Here is a 19,572-nt window from a genome sequence, read left to right on the forward strand (position 1 = left end):
CATCACTAAAACACTATGACACAGTGAAAACTATTCATTTTTAAAGCGAGATTACACGTTTAAAGGGTTAAAACTAAATGGGGATGCGTGCTGAACAAAAGCTGATAACAGTGACATCAAGCCTCTTACTTGTCTCACAGACGGAGGGAGTGAGACTTCAGAGGTAGGTCTTTGGTCTGACTCTCTGCACGGATGCGCGCCGACCTTGGAGTCTCCAGACGCGCAGCGCAGGATTTTGCGCACTGAAATCAAGTCGAGCTGAAGAGAGCGCACGGCTGCCGGACTGACTGCAGTCCTGACACCCGGATCCGGGCTCACTTGGCTTTACTTTACCGCGCACCTCGTCAATGTATTAACATTACTCGGGAGTAGGAGGAAACATAGTCCTCGGTTTATTTCGGTTTGGGCTCGATTCGCAACTTAGAGGAGTCTACTGAATGAAGCCGTTGTTTGCAGAGAAATCCAAGTGTCCCAGCTGCTAAAGCGAAACTCACTGAACATCCCAACAGACGGAGACGTTTTAGAGGATTTTAAGACTCTTTCCAGACAGTGTATTGAACAAGGATGATTGCAACCGCCTTACACAATTAAGTGAGGTATTGCATTTCAGAAAAAAACGGTAAGGAAAACTTTTTTATCTTAAAGATAAGATTCAACAATGTTTGAGGTCATCCCACATTTTAATATTTGGGTTATAATTGAATTCACGTCGTGCATTTTTGTCACTTTTCTCGCAGGTGATCACAGCAATGCTACAACGGCATGTGCGTCTGCCCCTCTCCAAATCTCCCAGTGAGGATTTAAGCGCCGCTCATTTTGAATAAGTCGAGAAGTCACCGAAGATGAGAGCTCTGCAAACATTCCTGTTTCTGTTCCTCCTGCACCAGGTGAGCTTTGAGATTACTGAATGACAATACACAGAGTATGTAGACGTCTGTGACTAAGAAGGTTATAAAGAGAAAGTTAGAGACAATAATTAGCTTTGTGCAGATTTTTTAATCATTATTTTATAAAGCTGCTAGGTATTTGTTCGTCTCACTCTCAGGTTTATATATATGTAGACATATTTCCATGTATGCGGTGTATATTTTGTTTTAATTGTAAGTAACTATAGATATGCTTTACATAGCTCATGCAATGTAATATTTATTTCAATAAATTCATGGTCATTCTGCCATCAGCAGAAAATGTGTTGTCTGACATGAACTGCTCATTCATAGGCTTGTTTTGTGTTGGATGAATTTATTGAATACATTTACCTAAAACCATATTTTAATAACATATTCATTACCTCTACAATTAAAAGGATATAATAGTTTCTGTAGCAAATATTACAAATATTTCAGAAACACAAATGAGTTTCTGAACTACTGGATTCAAATTGATTTATTTCATTTTCAAGACTTTTTCATACTGTTATACCATAGGCAGTTAATTTGCCTAATAGCATCTGAATGAACTTTGGCTTAGTGGGAATTTGTACTAAGGCAACATTTAAATATAGAAAACATAAATTCATGTCTATTTGTAAAAAACATTCACATTGCAGGTTAATGTGAGCTTAATGTCATCATTCTGCAGTATTCTTAATTGAGACGTGGAGGTAATGTAGTTTTAAAATCAATTAACTTTTCACTGAAAATGAAATAACATTTATTAACATGTCTGCTTGCAGAGTTTTTATTTTTTGTTACCATTGAGAGTTGTATATTTATTATGTTATTCGTTTACCTCTGTTATTTGGCTTATGACTCAACAAAACCAACTGCCAATTCATTTATGGAGCTTTATTGCATAAAAGTTTGTGGTTGGCAAATCATTTTCATTTATTTTGCCTTCAGGCTTGAACAAAGTTCCACCTCTGTGTTGAACCCTGGACACCCGTGAAATGTCTTGAGCCGTACTAAAATTGACGCCAGAATACAAACAATAATAAAATGACAACCTAGAATTTAAGTAAAAATGGGAGAACCCACATGTTTTCAAAGCCTGCGCTGTTCCTCCTTTAGGTATTCTACAATGTGATAAAATCAAAAGTCCCTGTGAATTTGTGCGACCTTATTAGTGTTTACCAAAGATTGATTGCCTTTAAGCTCCTTCACAGACTCTTTCTGTAGTCTAATTCTGTTATTATTGCAGGAATAAACTCTCCAAAAGGATCAAAAGCCTTAGGGAAATATGAAGGTCTTATCCTAAAGGCAGCTGAATAAAGTGTGTAGGCTTTATCATGATCATCCTTTGCTCCACGGACTCTTGCCGTGATCAGACCTGAGCAGAAAATGCCATTTCATTGAAGGCGTTCTTCACATCTTTGCTATCGTCAAAGAGGGCTTCTTTAAAGATAGCCCTGAACTGTGCCGATGCAGCGCCAGAGTGCTGTTGTAATCAGCCATTTGCCTTTTGGGAGCTCTGCCTCCAGAGAGGGAGACAGGCTGCCTCCCTGGAGAGGTTCTCTTCATATGCCTCAGCAGCTCCCCTCCCAGAAGACCCACCACTGTCTGACTGGGGACAAATTGGCCGTTATCAATATTCCCACACCTTCAAAGAGAGTAGAACATGTTTAAATACCAGGATAAACGCATTACATATGCACCAAACTTCCTTACCTGCTAAACCTTCTTAGCATTTGCTTTATAGGATAGTTTCCTGTAAGGATTGGGGACATTTGGCAAAGTTTCATGGCTAGATTTCAAGCCAAGGCATCCCATGGTGCGCCTCAGACAACTGAAACTGAAGGATGCATTGTTCTAACTAGAGGCTTCACAGTCTGTTGCATATTCGTGGCTGCATCATCCAAAACAAGAACCCTTCACACAACAATCTTTTTTCCCTCTGGCCTCTTCATACAGAAAAACACCCAGAACATGAATCAAATGGTGAAAATGTAACCCCAGCCTTAGCATCTGTGCTGTACCCCAGGGACAAATAAGAGGGTCAAAGCCATCCTGGGAGAATCCATTCTTCCCTGTGACATCTGCTGCAGTTATCCTGTGTGCAATGACAGCAGAACAATGTAGATGAAGATAAAAACATACTTGAGAGCCCTGCTCCCTGCCTTCTTTTTTGCTCCGGATTAAGAACGAGGAGACAAAGTCTATTACGCCTTTGTATCTTATTGCCGGGGTTGGAGCTCTTTGGTAATGTTATGCCAAGCGTCCATGTGGCCCGTGCCAGGAAGAATCTGCGGTGTCAAATGCATATCTACCCCCCTGCGTTCCAGTGAGCGCCGCCCAGGGTCGCACTGAGCAGGGGCCGTGGCCAGCATCCTAGAAGGGTGTGACGCATCAAAGAGACAAAGCTTAGCTGGTTCCTCGTAAGCTGAACATGTCTCGTCCTCTGGATCCGCTGCATGCTCGGAGTTCAATCGTTGCAACTTTGATGTGCACTGATTTAAGGGATTACAAGTCATTTCCCAAAGGATTTAGCCTTCATTTGCACAGTTATGTCTTCATTTATTAACACGTAGCTGCTTGATTATTTATCTGTTCACCAATCAATGAAAGTGGAAAACCATTAGAAGAAGAAGGGGTTTGGTTTTGGCCAATAATATATTTTTAAGAATCTGCCTTGTTTTAGTTTTTTCCCCCCGCTTGTGTTTTTTCTCTGCAGTGCTGGTGAGACAGTGGGGCTCTATTCAAAGTCGGAAAAGCTCCGGCAAGGACAACAGTTTTATTCCTGTCTTCATAACAAAACACAAATTCTACATAAATTCCCTCTCTCAGGGCTCTTTAACCCTTTTCTCCCTTCCCCATGCTCAATTAGGTTTGCTTTTATTATTTATTTATTGTATATTTAAAGGCAACTAACACTGGGAAGAGTAATAAAATGTACAGTGGGGGGATTAGGAGCAGCTCTTTAATCTCACGCTTCTGATAATACTGCATGGGCTGATTGATTAGTTTTTCAGGAAGCTTATGTCAGAAAAACCTAATCCGTCTTTGGATTGTGCCAGCCTTGTAAGGTTTTCCGTGCTGCCACTTTATCATGGCGGCGAATTACAGAGCTGCTGGGCTGTGATAAGGTCCTCGTCTCTTTTACAGACCCCGTCGCCCAACCCCCTGCACCCCCTCCTCTCCCTTTCCCTCTGGACAATAAAAAAAAATGTGTTTATATTCTTCACATCCCTGCTCTGCCTGGTCTTCACATCAACCTCTCCCAGGATTTGCCTTGTAAGAAAGAGAGCAAAAAGAAGGAAAAAAAAACTTAAGTCTTCAAAAACCCACCAGAGAAATTGGGTGGGTAGAGAGGAAGAAATATGCGAGAAAAATGTCAAGCGGGCCGACAGAAATTTCTGTGGAAGTGATTAAACATGGATTGACGGAGTGAAGGAGGGCTTGTATGCATGTGCTGCCTTCCAGGAATCATTTTGAGAGCTTTTATGGTGCTGATGTGTATCTGTGCTCATATTGGGGTCACAATCTTTCTGGCCAGAAGGCTTGACTAGATAATCCCTCATAAACAATACTGTCTGTGGCATTTGCAGTCCTCGGCCTGCATGTTGTCTCGGACCTCTGAAGGAAAGGTTGCCATTTGTGCGTGGTAAATCCCTCAAATGTGTCTCGCAGGCACTACAGGTTGTATTGACTGCATGTATTGAGCCCCCGCAACCTATTCCTTTTCCAATCATCAATCATAGTTGTGTGTGTACTGGCAATAAATCCTTGATAAAGGTCCCGAAATGACAAGAAAGAAAGTCCCAAATGATTGAAAGGTGTGACGCAATTGCCCTTTTGCATTGACGATAACCATAATCTGGCTGCTGGATGGACCATTAAAGACTTAACTCAAACAATTATGAGCAGTGTGATTACTCCCCCCCTCCCCCCATGAGCTGCTCTCATGATATGATGAAGTGAAGTTCTGAGCGGCTCTTTAACAGCAACTCGCCCCCACTGCGGTGCAGGAAACATTATGTTTAATATGATTTTGAATTTCCTGATCTTGGTCCACAGCTATGAATGTTTATGGCCAATGTGCAGCCCGAGGCAGCGTGAGAGCTGGAGGCTCCGCTACCTTAAAGCATTGTCATTACCGCTCTGCAGGCTCAGAAACATCCAGCTATCTCTGAAGCACAACCGCGCTGTATCCACTGCTGTGCTGCAACAACAAAAAAGGGCGGAGATCACTTCACATACAGCAGGGGTTTTGACTGTTTCATGTTTGGTGACAGAATATCCCATGAGGAATCTGGTCGTAAATCAAAAGCTGCAACAGTTTTATAGCTGTAAGTTCTACATTTGTGTTTGACTCAGGATCAGCTGCGCTTTCTCTAGAAGCCAAGTTGCTGCCAGTTCCCCAGCACTCTGACATGTAAAGTTCTTAATTACCACCTTGTTTGGTACTTTGAAGGCAATCTCACTACATGTCAGAGCTGGGGAAAGTGATTGACCTCGTTAATTAAAACTGCGTTGCTTTCCTGTTAAAGGCAAGGTGCGACAGTTCTGGAATAAGTAGAATAAATCTCCTTTCTGATTATCCTCACTTTTGCATTTCTTTCCTTTGCCTCTGGGCTTTGAGGCCTTTCCTTTTCAGCTTGTCATTACCAGCCCTAACAAAGCAGTGTCAGCCCCCCCTCTGTCTTTGTATATTTCTTGTGAAGTACCTGTCTTCAGAGCTACTCTGAGAGAAAGGAAAGCAACGTCTTCCCCACTCCCGTTTCTTCTTCAAAGGGAGCCGTTTCTGTGAAATCAGCCGAGGCGCAATCTGCTTTGAGAACAGAAACATTTGCTCTGTCAAATTTAGTGGACGTACGTTTGAGCAAATCAAGTGAAAACATTTTTGAATAAAACACCCCGTATTATTCGCAGCATGGATTTGAAGAGAAGAAGAAACAAAAAAAATGAAGTTGTCACACACGAAAAGCTCAGTGAGAAAAAACGTGCAAAGAAATGATGATTACGTCTTCCTGGGATGAAAGCGGAGAGATTCATAGTGGAACCTTGAAGTGTTCATGTCCGAATACACTAAAGTATTAGCTGAGGAGTTTTACAAGCATGTTCCTCTTTGTTGTACAAAGTAGTAGGTGTCAAAAACTGGTCAAGAGAATGATAATTACCCTGAGTCCAACATACTTTGTGGTATTATCCTCCCGAATCCCTGCTATCAGACATATGGTGTGTGCTGCAGGTGTCAGGAGCTACAGCACATGGAGTTGATGCTTTGACCATGTAAGGGGATTATGAAACTGATGATGCGTTGAAAGGTAACACCTGCCTAAAAGTGAAGTGTTCAGGGCTTTGCTGCTGTCACATGTGGCAGGTGCAGAGATAACACAAGTATCCAGATTACCTGAAGGCCCGTCGCTCTCCTTCTTCTCTTCTAGTGGATCTTTGCTAACACTCTGAACACCTGACATTATCCCTGCATTTAAAAACGTTCCACACCGACCATCACACTTTTGCCAGCCCGGCTTTGCCACCCATGTCGGTGACAATAATGTTCAAGTGATTCTCAATTGCAGCCGAGCAACTCATATTTTTTCAATCCATTTTAATGCAGAGAAAGCATTGAATCCACATTTAATGTTCATAGAATTATAAAGATTCTCTTTAAAAATGATTAAGTCACTTGTAAATAAATAGTTGTGTATATTGCAACATGCACTTCTGCAGCCATGGAAATGACTGGTTATGGTTGCAAACAGCTTTAGAACAATAATTCTGGTTCTGTACTTCTTTCTTCTGTAAGTGACATTTTTAAGCGTTTGTACTTTACTTACATATTTGTAGTCCAGTTTAAGGGCATATTTTATTATTTTGACCAAAATCTGAGAAAAAATCTTTAATGCAAGCCAGTTTATTAAATCCAAATAAAAATTAAACTCCCCATTGAATGATCTATCTTAAACAGATGGATTAAAACAAATGTTCAGTATTGCCTAGATCTTCATGCATCAGTAATGTAAACCCAACAATATAATACGCAATCATATAACAGCAGGGTCCATTCTGCCATAGAAAAGAAATGTGTAAATGTTGCTGGTAGTTTAATGCTGAATGCAGAATGATTAGTCTTTGTGGAATATTGCTACCTTTACTTAATCCACCACTTCCCTCTCTGGCTGTAAATCGTAAAATATTGCCATCACTTTCCAGTATTGACACAAGTGGACCGTTCCAGCTTTTCCGTGGGCTCTTTCCAAGTCTTTCCATCTTTATAATGACAGTGGGGGAACACTTTGGGAGCATTTGAATGGTCAAGTTAAGACCAATTTAAAACATGCTTCAGTCCATATAAAGAAGGGAAAATAGGGAAAAGGCTGCTACTTTTTATTTGGAACACAAATATGACACATCCCAAGGGTTTAAAATCAACTACACTATAAAGAGCTGCTTTCACTTCCTGCTGCCTGAAATTGAGCAATCTGGTTTTTATAGTGAAGCAGTAACACGAGTTTGGATGCTGTGTGTTATTGACCCTGCCTTTCTTCAAGCCTTTGTGTTGTGGTTGGATGTCCCGGCTTCCATGCAAGATAGCATTTTGACTCCAACTTGCTCTGCATTACGGCAATTTGTGTCAACACTTTGTGTATGCCAGATTTCAGTTGCAAATTCTACAAAATGAAAGATGATGGATTTAGTTGAGCCCGTAGAAGACATTGACATGAAGCTGTGAAGGTGACTTTAACTGATTTGTTCCATGTATAAAAGAACAGGCCACTAAGTTGATATACTTTTCAGTAGGAATGCTATGAGGATGGAGCTAAACGTGGTATCATTTTTAGAATTTGTGCTGTTTATTAGGAAACATGTTTCTACAAATGTTTCTTGCCAGTGTCCAAACTGCAGGAGAGGTAACTGTGTGCAGTTTAGTGTACTGTCGAGAAATACTCTTTAATGATACTAAATGCTTCACTACAACGATTCAAGTACACACCACAACCAATATAATTCAACCAATGAAGGAAAAGGTGAAGTGAGGCCTGGTTTCAGTCAGTGTCAGCTGCTGGGAGGAGAGGAAGAGAGAAGATTGTGACACTGTAAACATGACTAATAACTCACATCGGAGGGTTTATGCTAGCCACAGGAGGGTTATGTTACGTGCTGTAATTTATGCTAATCATAGGATGTGAGCAGCTCAGAGTGACATGAGCAGTCAGATGCTGTTGCCACAACATGTGTGGCTCCTAAAAACAGATTAATGTGGGGTTCACATGCGTTATAACTTTACGAGCACACGTTGCTTTGTTGTATTTATGTCAGAAATTAAAACAAGGACAGAGAATCCTCATTTGAGTCGTCTGGATATTTATAACAACAATTTATTATATAATTATCAAGGCTTGTAAAGCATTTTTACTTCTCTACAAGAGAGGTCAGAGGTCATGGACAGCGTCAGATCAACAGCTGTGGAGCTGATAGAGATACTGTGCCTGGCTCAAGGACACCTCTGCAAGGTGAATGCTTTATGAGGTGGTTCTCAAAACATAAAAATCATCATCTGGCAAAAAATTCAAACATTGGTAATCGCTGTAAAATTCTACTTTGATTTACATTTACACAATTTTTATTATTTTCCTCTGCCACCTTATTCATCTTTAGGCTTACATTACACATCATTTGATCATTGCACATATTACCGAGTATTAGGCTACGTTTATGCTTTTGTTTATGGCATTAGAGAGACTGATGTTCTGCGCCATTCATCATAAGACAAACATGTCACATGATCCATTTGGAAATGTTTAAAATAAGTAATGGAACTGTCAGGTGCATTCTTAAAGGCAAAACATACTGCATTTCTTATGTGGAATGAAGTGTATTTGGATTAAATGAAATGTGAAAAAGATACCAAATTGGCACAATTATTATTCATTCGTGTGCAATTTGAATAACAGTTTGTTTTCAATGTCACTCACTTTGACAACGCGTGCTTCCTCACCTCTCTACCTGAGCGTCTCGACAGCGCTAACACACTCGTTATATTCTACCTTTCATGACAACGATTCAGGTTGTTTTTTCTCAGCACATCTGTTAACAGTAAGAGGTGGAGCGGATGTGCTGTATAGATAACCAAGTGTTGATGATGCTGTGATGATATTAGTGAAAACATCAGCATCATTTCCTTTGAGCTTGCCATTCCCTCTCCTCACACCATCAACACTTGTTCAAAATGTTAAGACAGGGAGAAGCTGGTCTGCTGTCAACGCACAGAGGTGTTGACAGGATGCGTCACAATTGCATTAAATCTGAATACAAAAAAACATTATTATTTCCACAGTGGGGAAATGTACAGTCAAAGTTCTAAAGAGGATAAAAGACAAAAACAAAAAGTGTAGATTGAATAAATAAGAATGCAAGCACTCGTTAATAAAGTAAAATAAGTATGCATCTGTGTAAAAAAAAGTACCAGCATTATAAAAAAGAAAGTGGACATAAAAGTATTGAAGAAGCAGTAAGAAATCATTTTAAGAAATTGTAAAAAATAAAGTCTCTAAATATCCATTTCCAAAGTCAAGTCAACTTTATTGTAAATTCCTCTATTTGTGTAATACAGACTGTTATGTCTCGTCAATTTGTTAGTTATGTTTATGTATTTTGTCTGTCATTCCAAGTCTAGTCAGGTTTTCATGTTATTTCACGTCATGTCATGTCTGTCTATTTATGTCACGTCTCGTTTTCCCTTTCCTGTTTTATTTTGTACTTACGTCTCTCATTCCACGCCCTGTTACTTCCGCCATCGTCAGCGTCTGCCCCGCCCCTGACTGCCCCTCACCTCATGTTTAAATAGTCCTGTCTTCCCCTGTCCCGTGTCAGTTCGTCTTGTTTGTTTGCCACGAATGGTCATGCCAGGCCTCAGCAAATAGAGGATTGAGTCCAGTCAAGTCAGGTTGTGTTATTTTGCTATTTTTGTAGACTTAAGTTAATCCTTCTTGTGCGCGCTTTTTGTTATTCTAGTACCTACTCTGTTACCTACTCTGTTAAGAGGGATTTTTGTTCTTTGAAATTAAAAATACATAATTTGTTACATTCAAGACTTTGTCTCTGGGTCGTGCATTTGGGTTCTCCAGTCTGTGTCGAGGTCGTGACACAGACTGGGGGATCGAATTTCTGTTTCTCATCATCCCAGAGAATACAAAAGATATAAAAATAAATATATACATATGAGTATATACATACATTCACGCATTGAAACCCACTCTAAAGGCGGGTTTAAATGCGTATATGTATATATTTCCACACATATACACACATTCAGAGGTATAAATAAAAATAGACAGAAACTACAGTATAGAAAAAATAACAGTCACAGGTCTAGCGGACAAGACTGCTAAACGGATGAATAGGAAGATATTACAAAATATTTAAACAGTACAAATATATAGAGTAGTGCAAAAGTGTCCATAGCATCATGAGAGAAAAAGTGTCTGGTAGAAAAAAGTGTCTTATCTACAATGTATTGTATGTCACCTTAACTTGGCTGCTCTTAATATTCACCTCAAATGATGACGTGCAGATTATGAATTCCACCACAAGTTCAATATAGGATCAATAACATCTTAAGCAGAAGTGTTAAGATATTACAGTCTGAGGTCTGCCTCATTCTCACAGAGGTCAGGTGGTAATGGCCTCAAGGATTATACAGGAGGAGAGTAGATATGCTACACACACACTAACCATAGCCTGCTGTGATTGGTAAGGTGCCCCCGGTGTGGATTTGCTGTTGCGATCCACCACAGCGCTGAAGCACCTGCCATGTGTTTCCCTGGACGGCCTCTGATTAAAAGTGATGGCTCTGGAGCGTGAGGCTGTTCCAGCGATCAGAGCACCAATCTATTCTTCAGCGGCGTGTAGACTCCGGGCTGCCTAAGCGCCTCCAGGGCCTTCTCTGCTGGAACCGGCTCTGGGTGTGAATCATTACAAATGATATGCCCTGTAACATCAGGAGGAAGATGGCTGGGGAAGGACGCAGGGCAGGGGATTGCAGGGTTGAGAATGGTTTTATCGTGAGTGAGTGAGCGGAGCCGCTTGTCATGTTGGATGCTTGGGAGCAAGAGGCTGCATTCAATTCACCATCTAATGCTAGCAGTATAGCGGTCGAGCGGCTCTAATATGGCAGGTGTTGTGCTGCAGTAATGCTGAGGAAGTGTTACCGTTAGGCAGTGGGGGAGCCGGTGTAATTTCCACGGGGCGTCCAGATTTTTACTACGTGGAAGCGCATCAAGTTAATGAAGCTTCAGACACAGAAAATTAGCAGAGAAATGAATTGCACCACCAAAGTGAGGTCAATTTGCACAGATAAATCCATGAAGAACAGTGGAGTGCATCTTTGGAATAGCTCTGCTTGCACTGATGAGCAGGTTAATTGCCCATTTTGTTTATTGTGAGGAAGATGCCTGAAACCAATTTTCCCCCGACGCATATCACGACCTTATGTGCTGGAAAAAACTCAACCCTAGAAAACTAAAAAAAACAAATTATTTTAGCCGACCGATACGAGGTGCTCGGTGATGAGGATGACAGAGGATAACACGCAGAACAGAAAAAAGATAAAGTCAGGGCCACGTGTCAACTATGCCAGGTTTAAGAGAGATTCCATCAACACATCACTGTAGCCTTGCCCGTGGCCCAGAAACCATCGCGGCCGTGCACAACGTCGCCGGCTGCTCGCTGAAAACACATTTTAATGGCATCTCTTCAGATGATCCACAAGCCAGATGTCACTGGCTTCTTAATAACTTTCTAGAGGCTAGTTCTGGTCACTGTGGCAATTACCTTTATGTCAGGCCTCTAAAAGATATGTCTACCCACGGGACAAGCGGGCAGCCAGCTCCATAATGCTCATTACAGATGAATGAGGAGTCTGATTCATCCTGACTCTGCGTGTGGCTCGCTGCTGCTCAGACCGCTGTCAGTATCTTAGTTCCACTAATACTTCTGGTATTGATAGACATAACAGGAAATCAAATATATGATGCATGTAGCGTGAGGAGAGACTTGATCATGCTCTTAGGATTCTCTAAAGATTTTTGTGCATGTTTTATTCAGCCAGGAAGGTATTTAGAACACAGAAGATTAAAAAAAAAACATGAATGTAAATCAACATACTTTACAGTTTGTAAAATACTTCAACGTTAACAATATTTGAAAGTAAATTCCATGTTATTAATGCATGGACAGAAAGATTTGCTGAGCTGTGAATGTGCTTTTGACACAGTGTTAAAAGAATATGACAATTTGATCCAGTTTGAAGATATTTTTGCACAATAATTGCCTGTAACCTAAGATAAAAGGCTGCAGACGTATAGAAGTATAAATAATGTGCATTTTATACTGATTTAATAAGTGAAAGCCTGTCAGTGACATCTAGACTTTTAGGTCGAACCTTCCCAAACTCAATAGAACTTGCATTTTATTATTTCATAAACTTTGGTTAAAACATCTGCCTATCATAAAATAATGATGCCAGCTTTCCCAAGGTCTTCGTTTTATAATGTATTGAATTTACTTTCAGACAATTCTGTATCTGAATTGAAATGATGGTGTAAAATGTGTGAACAATCCTTAAAATCCCATAGCTTTTGCAAAACTAATTAACAACAGCAGTCAGCACACCTTGTACACAGTCATGTAAATTGATTATTATTATTTGTACATTAACTAACAGTAAAGTGTACAAAATCCACTTTTTGTTTTCAGCTGTATCACTTCTCTTTTATAAGCCACATACACCTTTGACTGCTCTTGTAATATCTTTGCTTGTGAGTGGAAGGTTAATGCACCTCTCTGTATTTGTTATGGATGTACTAGTAGAAAAGGAAGAAGCTAAACCACAGACAGATATCCACGTCACTTTGCCTAGTGCTTGTTGAAATGAGGTCTGGTGTTTTCAGCTCCATAAGTCTGCAGTTATTATCATAATAATGTCTTGTTTCAAGTCGCCCCGAAACGCCTCTAGCCCGGCAGCAGCGATTAAGAAATCTTAATTAAGCTTTTGTTGATTCTCCTTCATCAGACCTTGCCAGTTTTTTTTTTTTTTTCTCTCCACAGCGTTGCGTTATACAAAAACTCATATTCCTTTAGTGTGTTTTAAGGAGACACCACTTCCGCCTAAATTAACGAGGTGTGTGTTGGTGCACGGAGACAGCGAGGGAGAAGGAAACCAAAGCCAGTGTGTCAGTGCGAGCTTTCAAGTTCCCCGTGCTTCATCTCTCTCGGGGCATATAAGTATTAGATATCCCTATGCTGATCCCCTTGTTGTCACAGCAATTTCCCCAGTTGCTCATCATACTTAAACTCCTCTCTCATTTCCATTATAATCACCCTATACAAAGCTCACCTGAGATTTACACTGAACGACAACATTTGGTTTCACCCCTTAAGCTGCGCAGCATGACACCCAATGTGTAACGGATATAACGGCTGGGGCTGGTGGGAAGACGGGTGCTACGTCCTCTTTGCTGCAGCAGTGAGGAAATGGTCCTGTTGGGAGCCCGCAGTCCCACCGATTTTAATGTTTTTTCCGGCATCGCCTGTTATTGTGGTGTTGTAAGAGTCAAATCAAATTAACGGCTGAACTCACAAGAGGTATTACTAAGTGGCAGTATCCGTGAGGGAATAGTGCCACTGGAATTGGTTGATTAAACGACGGTGAATGTGATGAGCCACGCAGAGGGACATTATTACAGTGTTGCCTCATTCATCCCTGTTTACAGGGAGCAACTGTCTTAATTAAGCTTGGTGAGGGCTGATGGATGGGTCAGGCTCACTGTCCGTGGGAGACGCATTGATTTCACATTACATACCCAGATAGCCGAGCCATTACGTCCTGTGTTACTACGGTGTGGGACTTAAGCAGCCAAGTAGAGAAAAAGCTCTAATTATTAGACCTTTTACCAGCCGACTAGGGAGATTTATAGGAATGTGACAAAACAAATCGTAGCAGGAAGACCTAGTTTGTTAGCTTTGTACACATGTGCCTCAGTTAGGCTCACAGCGAAATTATAATTAGTCTGCAAGTGCAGCTCAGTGAGAACTCAAACAGCCGCTTGCTTTCAACATCTGCTTCTCTCAGTGATCCCTACAACCGGGCCCGGGGAAAGCTGGGACTACTAATTACTAATAAAACTAGCTAAGCTTATTGCCATGAATTATTAAAGCTTTATCTGAAGTGGACCAGGAATGGCTCCTGAAGCTAAAAAGCCACAAGGAGGGATCACAGTTCATTGCTGCGTCTGGATTAGCACTTACACTTTGCAATGCTACTGTGGAAGCCTGTTTTATTGTTGGGAGCCAAAGTTCTTATTCATTTATCTTAGAATAGCCCGACTGATGTAAGACCTGCTCACATGTTAAGTCCAGGGGATTTGCATTGTCATGGAATCTGACAAGTCGCTCTAAATATTACAAGACTTATGCAAATGTAGGAGCCTAGCTGAAGTTCATCGCTGCATCCAAAATGATTTCCTTTACGCTGTTTCTTGATATTTCACCATCTTTGGTGCTGCTAGCATCTATGAATAGTTTTTAGTTCAGGTTTGATAAACTAGTGGAACTGTCCCACATATAACTTAGGGTCATAGTCACAAATGTGCCTTTCTGTCTTAATCCAAACTCCCTTGACCAACCTCAGCCCCTTTCTCTTTCATCCTGGGTACTGTGAAGGAATGCCAACTGTGTGTACTGCACAGGCCTGCCAGCATCCTCAGCCTCCACACACACCAAAGCGTCCTTAACATCAAATTAACAAGGGATTGTCTTACTGACGTTTAAGAGAGTTTAAGACTTGGCAGTGTTTCAGCCATTCCAGAAGCTTCAATAGCAAATAGTTGTGTTTTTTATTGCTGTCATAGGTTACAAAACTCAAAAGTAAGACAAGCGAAGCTCATTGTGTAGAGAGTGGCGTGACTCAGTTAACTTGTGGTTTAAACATAGCAAGTTGAAAGTGTTGTTAACATCTGACATTACACATCCATGACGCTCTGATATGAGTTTTAATAAATGGTTTGACAGTGTGGGAAATATTCTTTATTTGTTTTTTTCTCAAAGAGTTAGGTGATAAGATTCCACATTAAGGTAACATTAAAATAACACTAGCAGGTTAGCTTAGCTTAGTTCAGCTTAGTTTAGCTTTGTTTAGCTTAGGTTGAATAGCAAAAGGTATGCAGATGTGTTCATCTTTAGAACAATCATTCATTCTTGGCAATATACATACTTTCCAGAGCTTACGTTAAAATCAAGAAGAAAATAGCACTCTTTACACCTTTACCTTGTAAAGTATCTGGAATATGGTGTTTAAAATATTCTGTATGTATTTTTAAAACAAAAAATGAGTAGTTGCGTTGTAAGGGTTTTTTAGCATTGATAAAGCTCTGTTAACAAGTATTTTGTAAAGAACTTGAATGCTGTTTATTCCCTTTTAATGTTCCCGATCTGGTAGACCAGAGTCTACATTATGGACTCTTGACATAGGAAACCAAATTTAAAGATGAGTGAATTACAACTGGCAATTTTGGCAATTTATTTTTCCTTAAGTTTTATTGAAAGTACAAACTTGTTTCCCTATTATTTGTGTAAAAGAAGTGGCCCTGCTGAGCTGTTTCTTCATTTATTTTTCTCAAAGACTGAGCACTCCTACTGCAGTCTGATTGAAGTGCAAGCGTCTGTTTGAAGAAGTTGCAAAGCTTACGTTTACCAAACACAATGTTTCCCATGGGTACCTTTGCTGTAGTTCAGCGTTTCCTAAAGTAAATCTTAACATGTGTGACAACTGGGTGGCTCCATGCCCTCCATCTTTTGTGCTGAAGTGCTGTTTTCTTTCTCCTTTGTGCTGAACTGCTACCGTGGCATTTTTACACTGCAATCAGTTGTCAATCAGAGTTGAATTTACTTGGATTTTTCTGATATGGTGTGTGAAAGGCATTTTTTGTTCTTTTCAAACTATAGACATTAAGTGCATTATGGACTGTGCACTAGCATTACAAATACATTTTATTTAAAAGACTTATGTTGTTTTTCTGTCTACCTTTTCTTGTTTTATCTGCAGGTCACATGCAGGAAAGAGCACAGAGGAGCCACAGAGCTCATCGAGTGGGCCGACATTGACACCGAACAGAAGATCTCTCCCACGGGTGCCAGTCCACGGATCCTCAACCCCCTGCGCTTGTTTGCCAAGGGCTCCCCCGGGTTCAAGAGTAACATGAGGGAAATAACATATTTACAGAATATGGAGGACTTCTGGGACTGGTTATCTAACCAGACAGATGCTCAGGGGGCACAGGCCAGAACTAAACGCAGGCCCATCGTCAAGACCGGAAAGTTCAAAAAGATGTTCGGGTGGGGGGACTTCCACTCCAACATCAAGACTGTCAAACTCAACCTGCTGATCACGGGGAAGATCGTGGACCACGGGAACGGCACTTTTAGTGTTTACTTCCGCCACAACTCCACGGGCCTGGGGAACGTGTCGGTCAGCCTGGTGCCGCCTTCCAAGGTGGTGGAGTTCGAGATCGCCCAGCAGTCCACGCTGGAGACCAAAGACACCAAATCGTTCAACTGTCGCATCGAGTACGAGAAGACGGACCGCAACAAGAAGACTGCGCTGTGTAGCTTCGACCCGTCCAAGGTGTGCTATCAGGAGCAGACGCAGAGCCACGTGTCCTGGCTGTGCTCCAAACCCTTCAAAGTCATATGCATCTATATAGCCTTTTACAGTGTAGACTATAAACTGGTGCAGAAGGTATGCCCTGACTACAACTACCATAGCGACCAACCTTACTCCTCCACAGGATGATCTGGCTGTTGGTAGTATGCATCAACCTTAAAGTTATGTAAATGTCAACCTCTAAGCTCCCTGTCCCGAAATACCTAAATACCTGAGACACGTTGTGGGAACTTATAATGGGGCACATTCTGGAGGGATTTGATGCATTGTTAAAAAAATAAACTTTTGTATATAGAACTTGAGATAGTTAGGTGTTCAGGGACTTGGTTTTAGGGGTTGACTTGGGATTTAGAGCTAGCTACCAACCCTGGGTGACTCCTCCCCATCACAACAGCACATGTTCTCCGTAAACCGCTGGTGTAATTAGCATGTTGTCCAGATGTTTTCTTCAAGGCTAGTCCATAGGCAGGAGGGCCTCCCAGTTGGAAGTGCATAGCCAGCTTCAGTGCATTGATGCCAACATTGATTTCCTCACCTCACTGAAACCATTATGGGATGAAATATGATAAGGCTTTGAATCAGGTTAATAATTACCAAGATGTTTCAATTGAACACGGGATAAAATTAGATATTTCCCCTTTGAAACATTATTACGTTTTGATTTGACAAAATGAAGTGTTCATTGCCTTCGAAAGTAGAGCTAATATCCATTTGTACTTGTTAACGGGACACAGGCACGCAGTCTATTCAGATTAGCTTGATCAATTTTTCTCAAGTAGCTGTGAAATATGGCCTCACAATCTATATTTTATTTCTTGTCTTTCTATATAAGGACTGGAATAGTCAATTGATTATGTGCCCGTGACAAAATAAATTGTTCCAACAAATCTAATCCCAACAGCAAGCAGAGAACCTAATCGTAAATCATTACTCATTCGTATGTAGGTACCCATCCGTGTATAACCTGGCTGCTGCCTTTTGTGCTCCTTATAATGTGTCGGTTTTCCGCTGCAACCATCACAAGGCATGTGTATGCTAAATTAGTCTGAAATCCAACATCTGTGTTTGCAGGATGCACTTTGAGGCATCAGCCTGCCGAGAGACCCCCGCAGTGGATTAATGTGTCAGGAGAGGAGGGGGAGAGGCGATAATTGCAGGACAGGTGGATTTAGTGAGTCTGGCAGACAATTATCAGCACTTTGTCATGGTCCTGCCACCAGCCCTGACATTACCTGTCTTTAATAGGCTTTAATTAGCCTGGGAAATTTCATTTAGCTAAGACTAAGAGTGGAGAAACCCAAAAAAAAAAAGGCGAAAAGTACAAAATCCGTCTGGAATTTTAATGAGAAGTGGGACTTACATGTGAAAATGTCATACATTTCCCAACTGTACAGCAGGCTTAAGTTGACTGACTTTTGTGTAAAAGTGGATCACATCCAGTCTTGTAGTAAATGGTGAAATGTGCTTTGAATTTGCAATCACTTAAACCATTTTGAAAAAGGTTCTGTTGAAAACCACCAACCCATGAAATGTCAAAAATTGTGTTTATTGCGTATATCCAGGGTTTTTAGACTAGGGCATGTGCCACTGACTAATCACATGGCAATTATTTCTGTCAATGTTACTTTTATTCTCTGTATCTCACCTTTTTCCCCCCATCAGCTGTAAATTATCCTGTCACTTTTTACACAGGAGGAGTATGATATAAGGAAATAATTAAAACCGAGATGGTCTATGTTGATGTTTTAGTTCTACTCCTTTGTGCAAATGCTGTGTATTAACGTGTAACTAAAATAATGGTGTTTACTAATGGAGTAAACAATGTCAATTAATTATAATTTTTCAAGAGAAATATATCAATAAGTATCCTGTTCATATTTTTGGTGTTTGCTAAGCGATATTATGTAGATAGATGTCATTCATAGATTATAGGTATAGATTGCTTTGATATCCTTTTCTGTAATTCTTGCAGATTGTACTTTCATTTCCTGCTTGCTTAACCTTGTTTTAACCGTGTCCCCTGTAAAATAGAAGAAAAAAAAGAGCACTGCTGTGTGTATAGTGTAAGTACAAATGTTCATTTTCTGGAATATTTGATTTCATAGGGGGTTGATTTTTTGTTCAAATGGAATTGTAAAGAACAATTTAGGTTTTTATGGCATTAAAACCTTATTTGAACTTGGCTCACAGCATATTGTCACATTTACTCAGCCCCAGTCTGTCGGTGCTCACAGTTGTCTCGTTTCATTCCTACAAGGACTTCTCAACAGGATAAACACGCCATTTTAAGAGGTACATTTCAGTGTTGCTTTTTAATGGCCAATAAATCTGTGTCCACAGGCGTGGATGATACCAGAGGTACACCTCAGGGAGCACATCCATTTTGCTGTGGCCATCAGGGACAGGGGTCTTTTCATCGCTTCCATTACTCTTATCTGATCAGGGTGAGGCACCTACTGCCATCAAACCACGCCAGGCCTTCCCTGCTGCACACATCCAAATGCTTGAAAACTAAAGAGGAATGCTAACATGCTTTTCAGTGGTGACATCATTAGGCACGCAATTAACAAATTACTTTCAATTTGTTAGCTAATTGCCCATGCTAAACACTGATATCATTAACACCAATACAAAAAATTGAAGTGTTTTTTAATATAAAATGTACTAAGAGACATTTGCGGCAGGCTAAAATGTTATTTCCTAGGTAAATGTAAAGCTTCGCTGCATTTATTAAATCTCTGGATTGACAGTCAACAATCACAAAGAGAAAATGAATTAGAAAGGCAAACTTTGCTTATAGCTGATAGTAACCCAGCAACAAGACATGCATTTAGTACACTCTTACTGCATAGGCTCAAATGCATGAAGGCTGCTCCTGGTACAGATCCCAGGTATGGCTAGATTTGACATTTTCCTGACCCTAAACTTCGTCAAAATATCCTCAGGGATACAAAAGGAAACTACATACAA

The 19,572-nt window shown here is 40.6% G+C and overlaps 1 protein-coding gene across 1 annotated transcript; it reads left to right on the plus strand.

Moving 5' to 3' along the window:
* Positions 1–263: 263 nt before the first annotated feature.
* Positions 264–17,912, plus strand: nxph2a (neurexophilin 2a). Its single transcript, XM_034134381.1, has 3 exons — positions 264–619; positions 738–887; positions 15,985–17,912. The coding sequence occupies exons 2-3, from the start codon at positions 843–845 to the stop codon at positions 16,729–16,731; spliced, it is 792 nt and encodes a 263-aa protein (XP_033990272.1). The 5' UTR covers positions 264–619; positions 738–842; the 3' UTR covers positions 16,732–17,912.
* Positions 17,913–19,572: the final 1,660 nt, after the last annotated feature.

The sequence above is a fragment of the Trematomus bernacchii genome, unplaced genomic scaffold, assembly GCF_902827165.1.
Source record: "Trematomus bernacchii unplaced genomic scaffold, fTreBer1.1, whole genome shotgun sequence".
Lineage (NCBI taxonomy): Eukaryota > Metazoa > Chordata > Actinopteri > Perciformes > Nototheniidae > Trematomus > Trematomus bernacchii.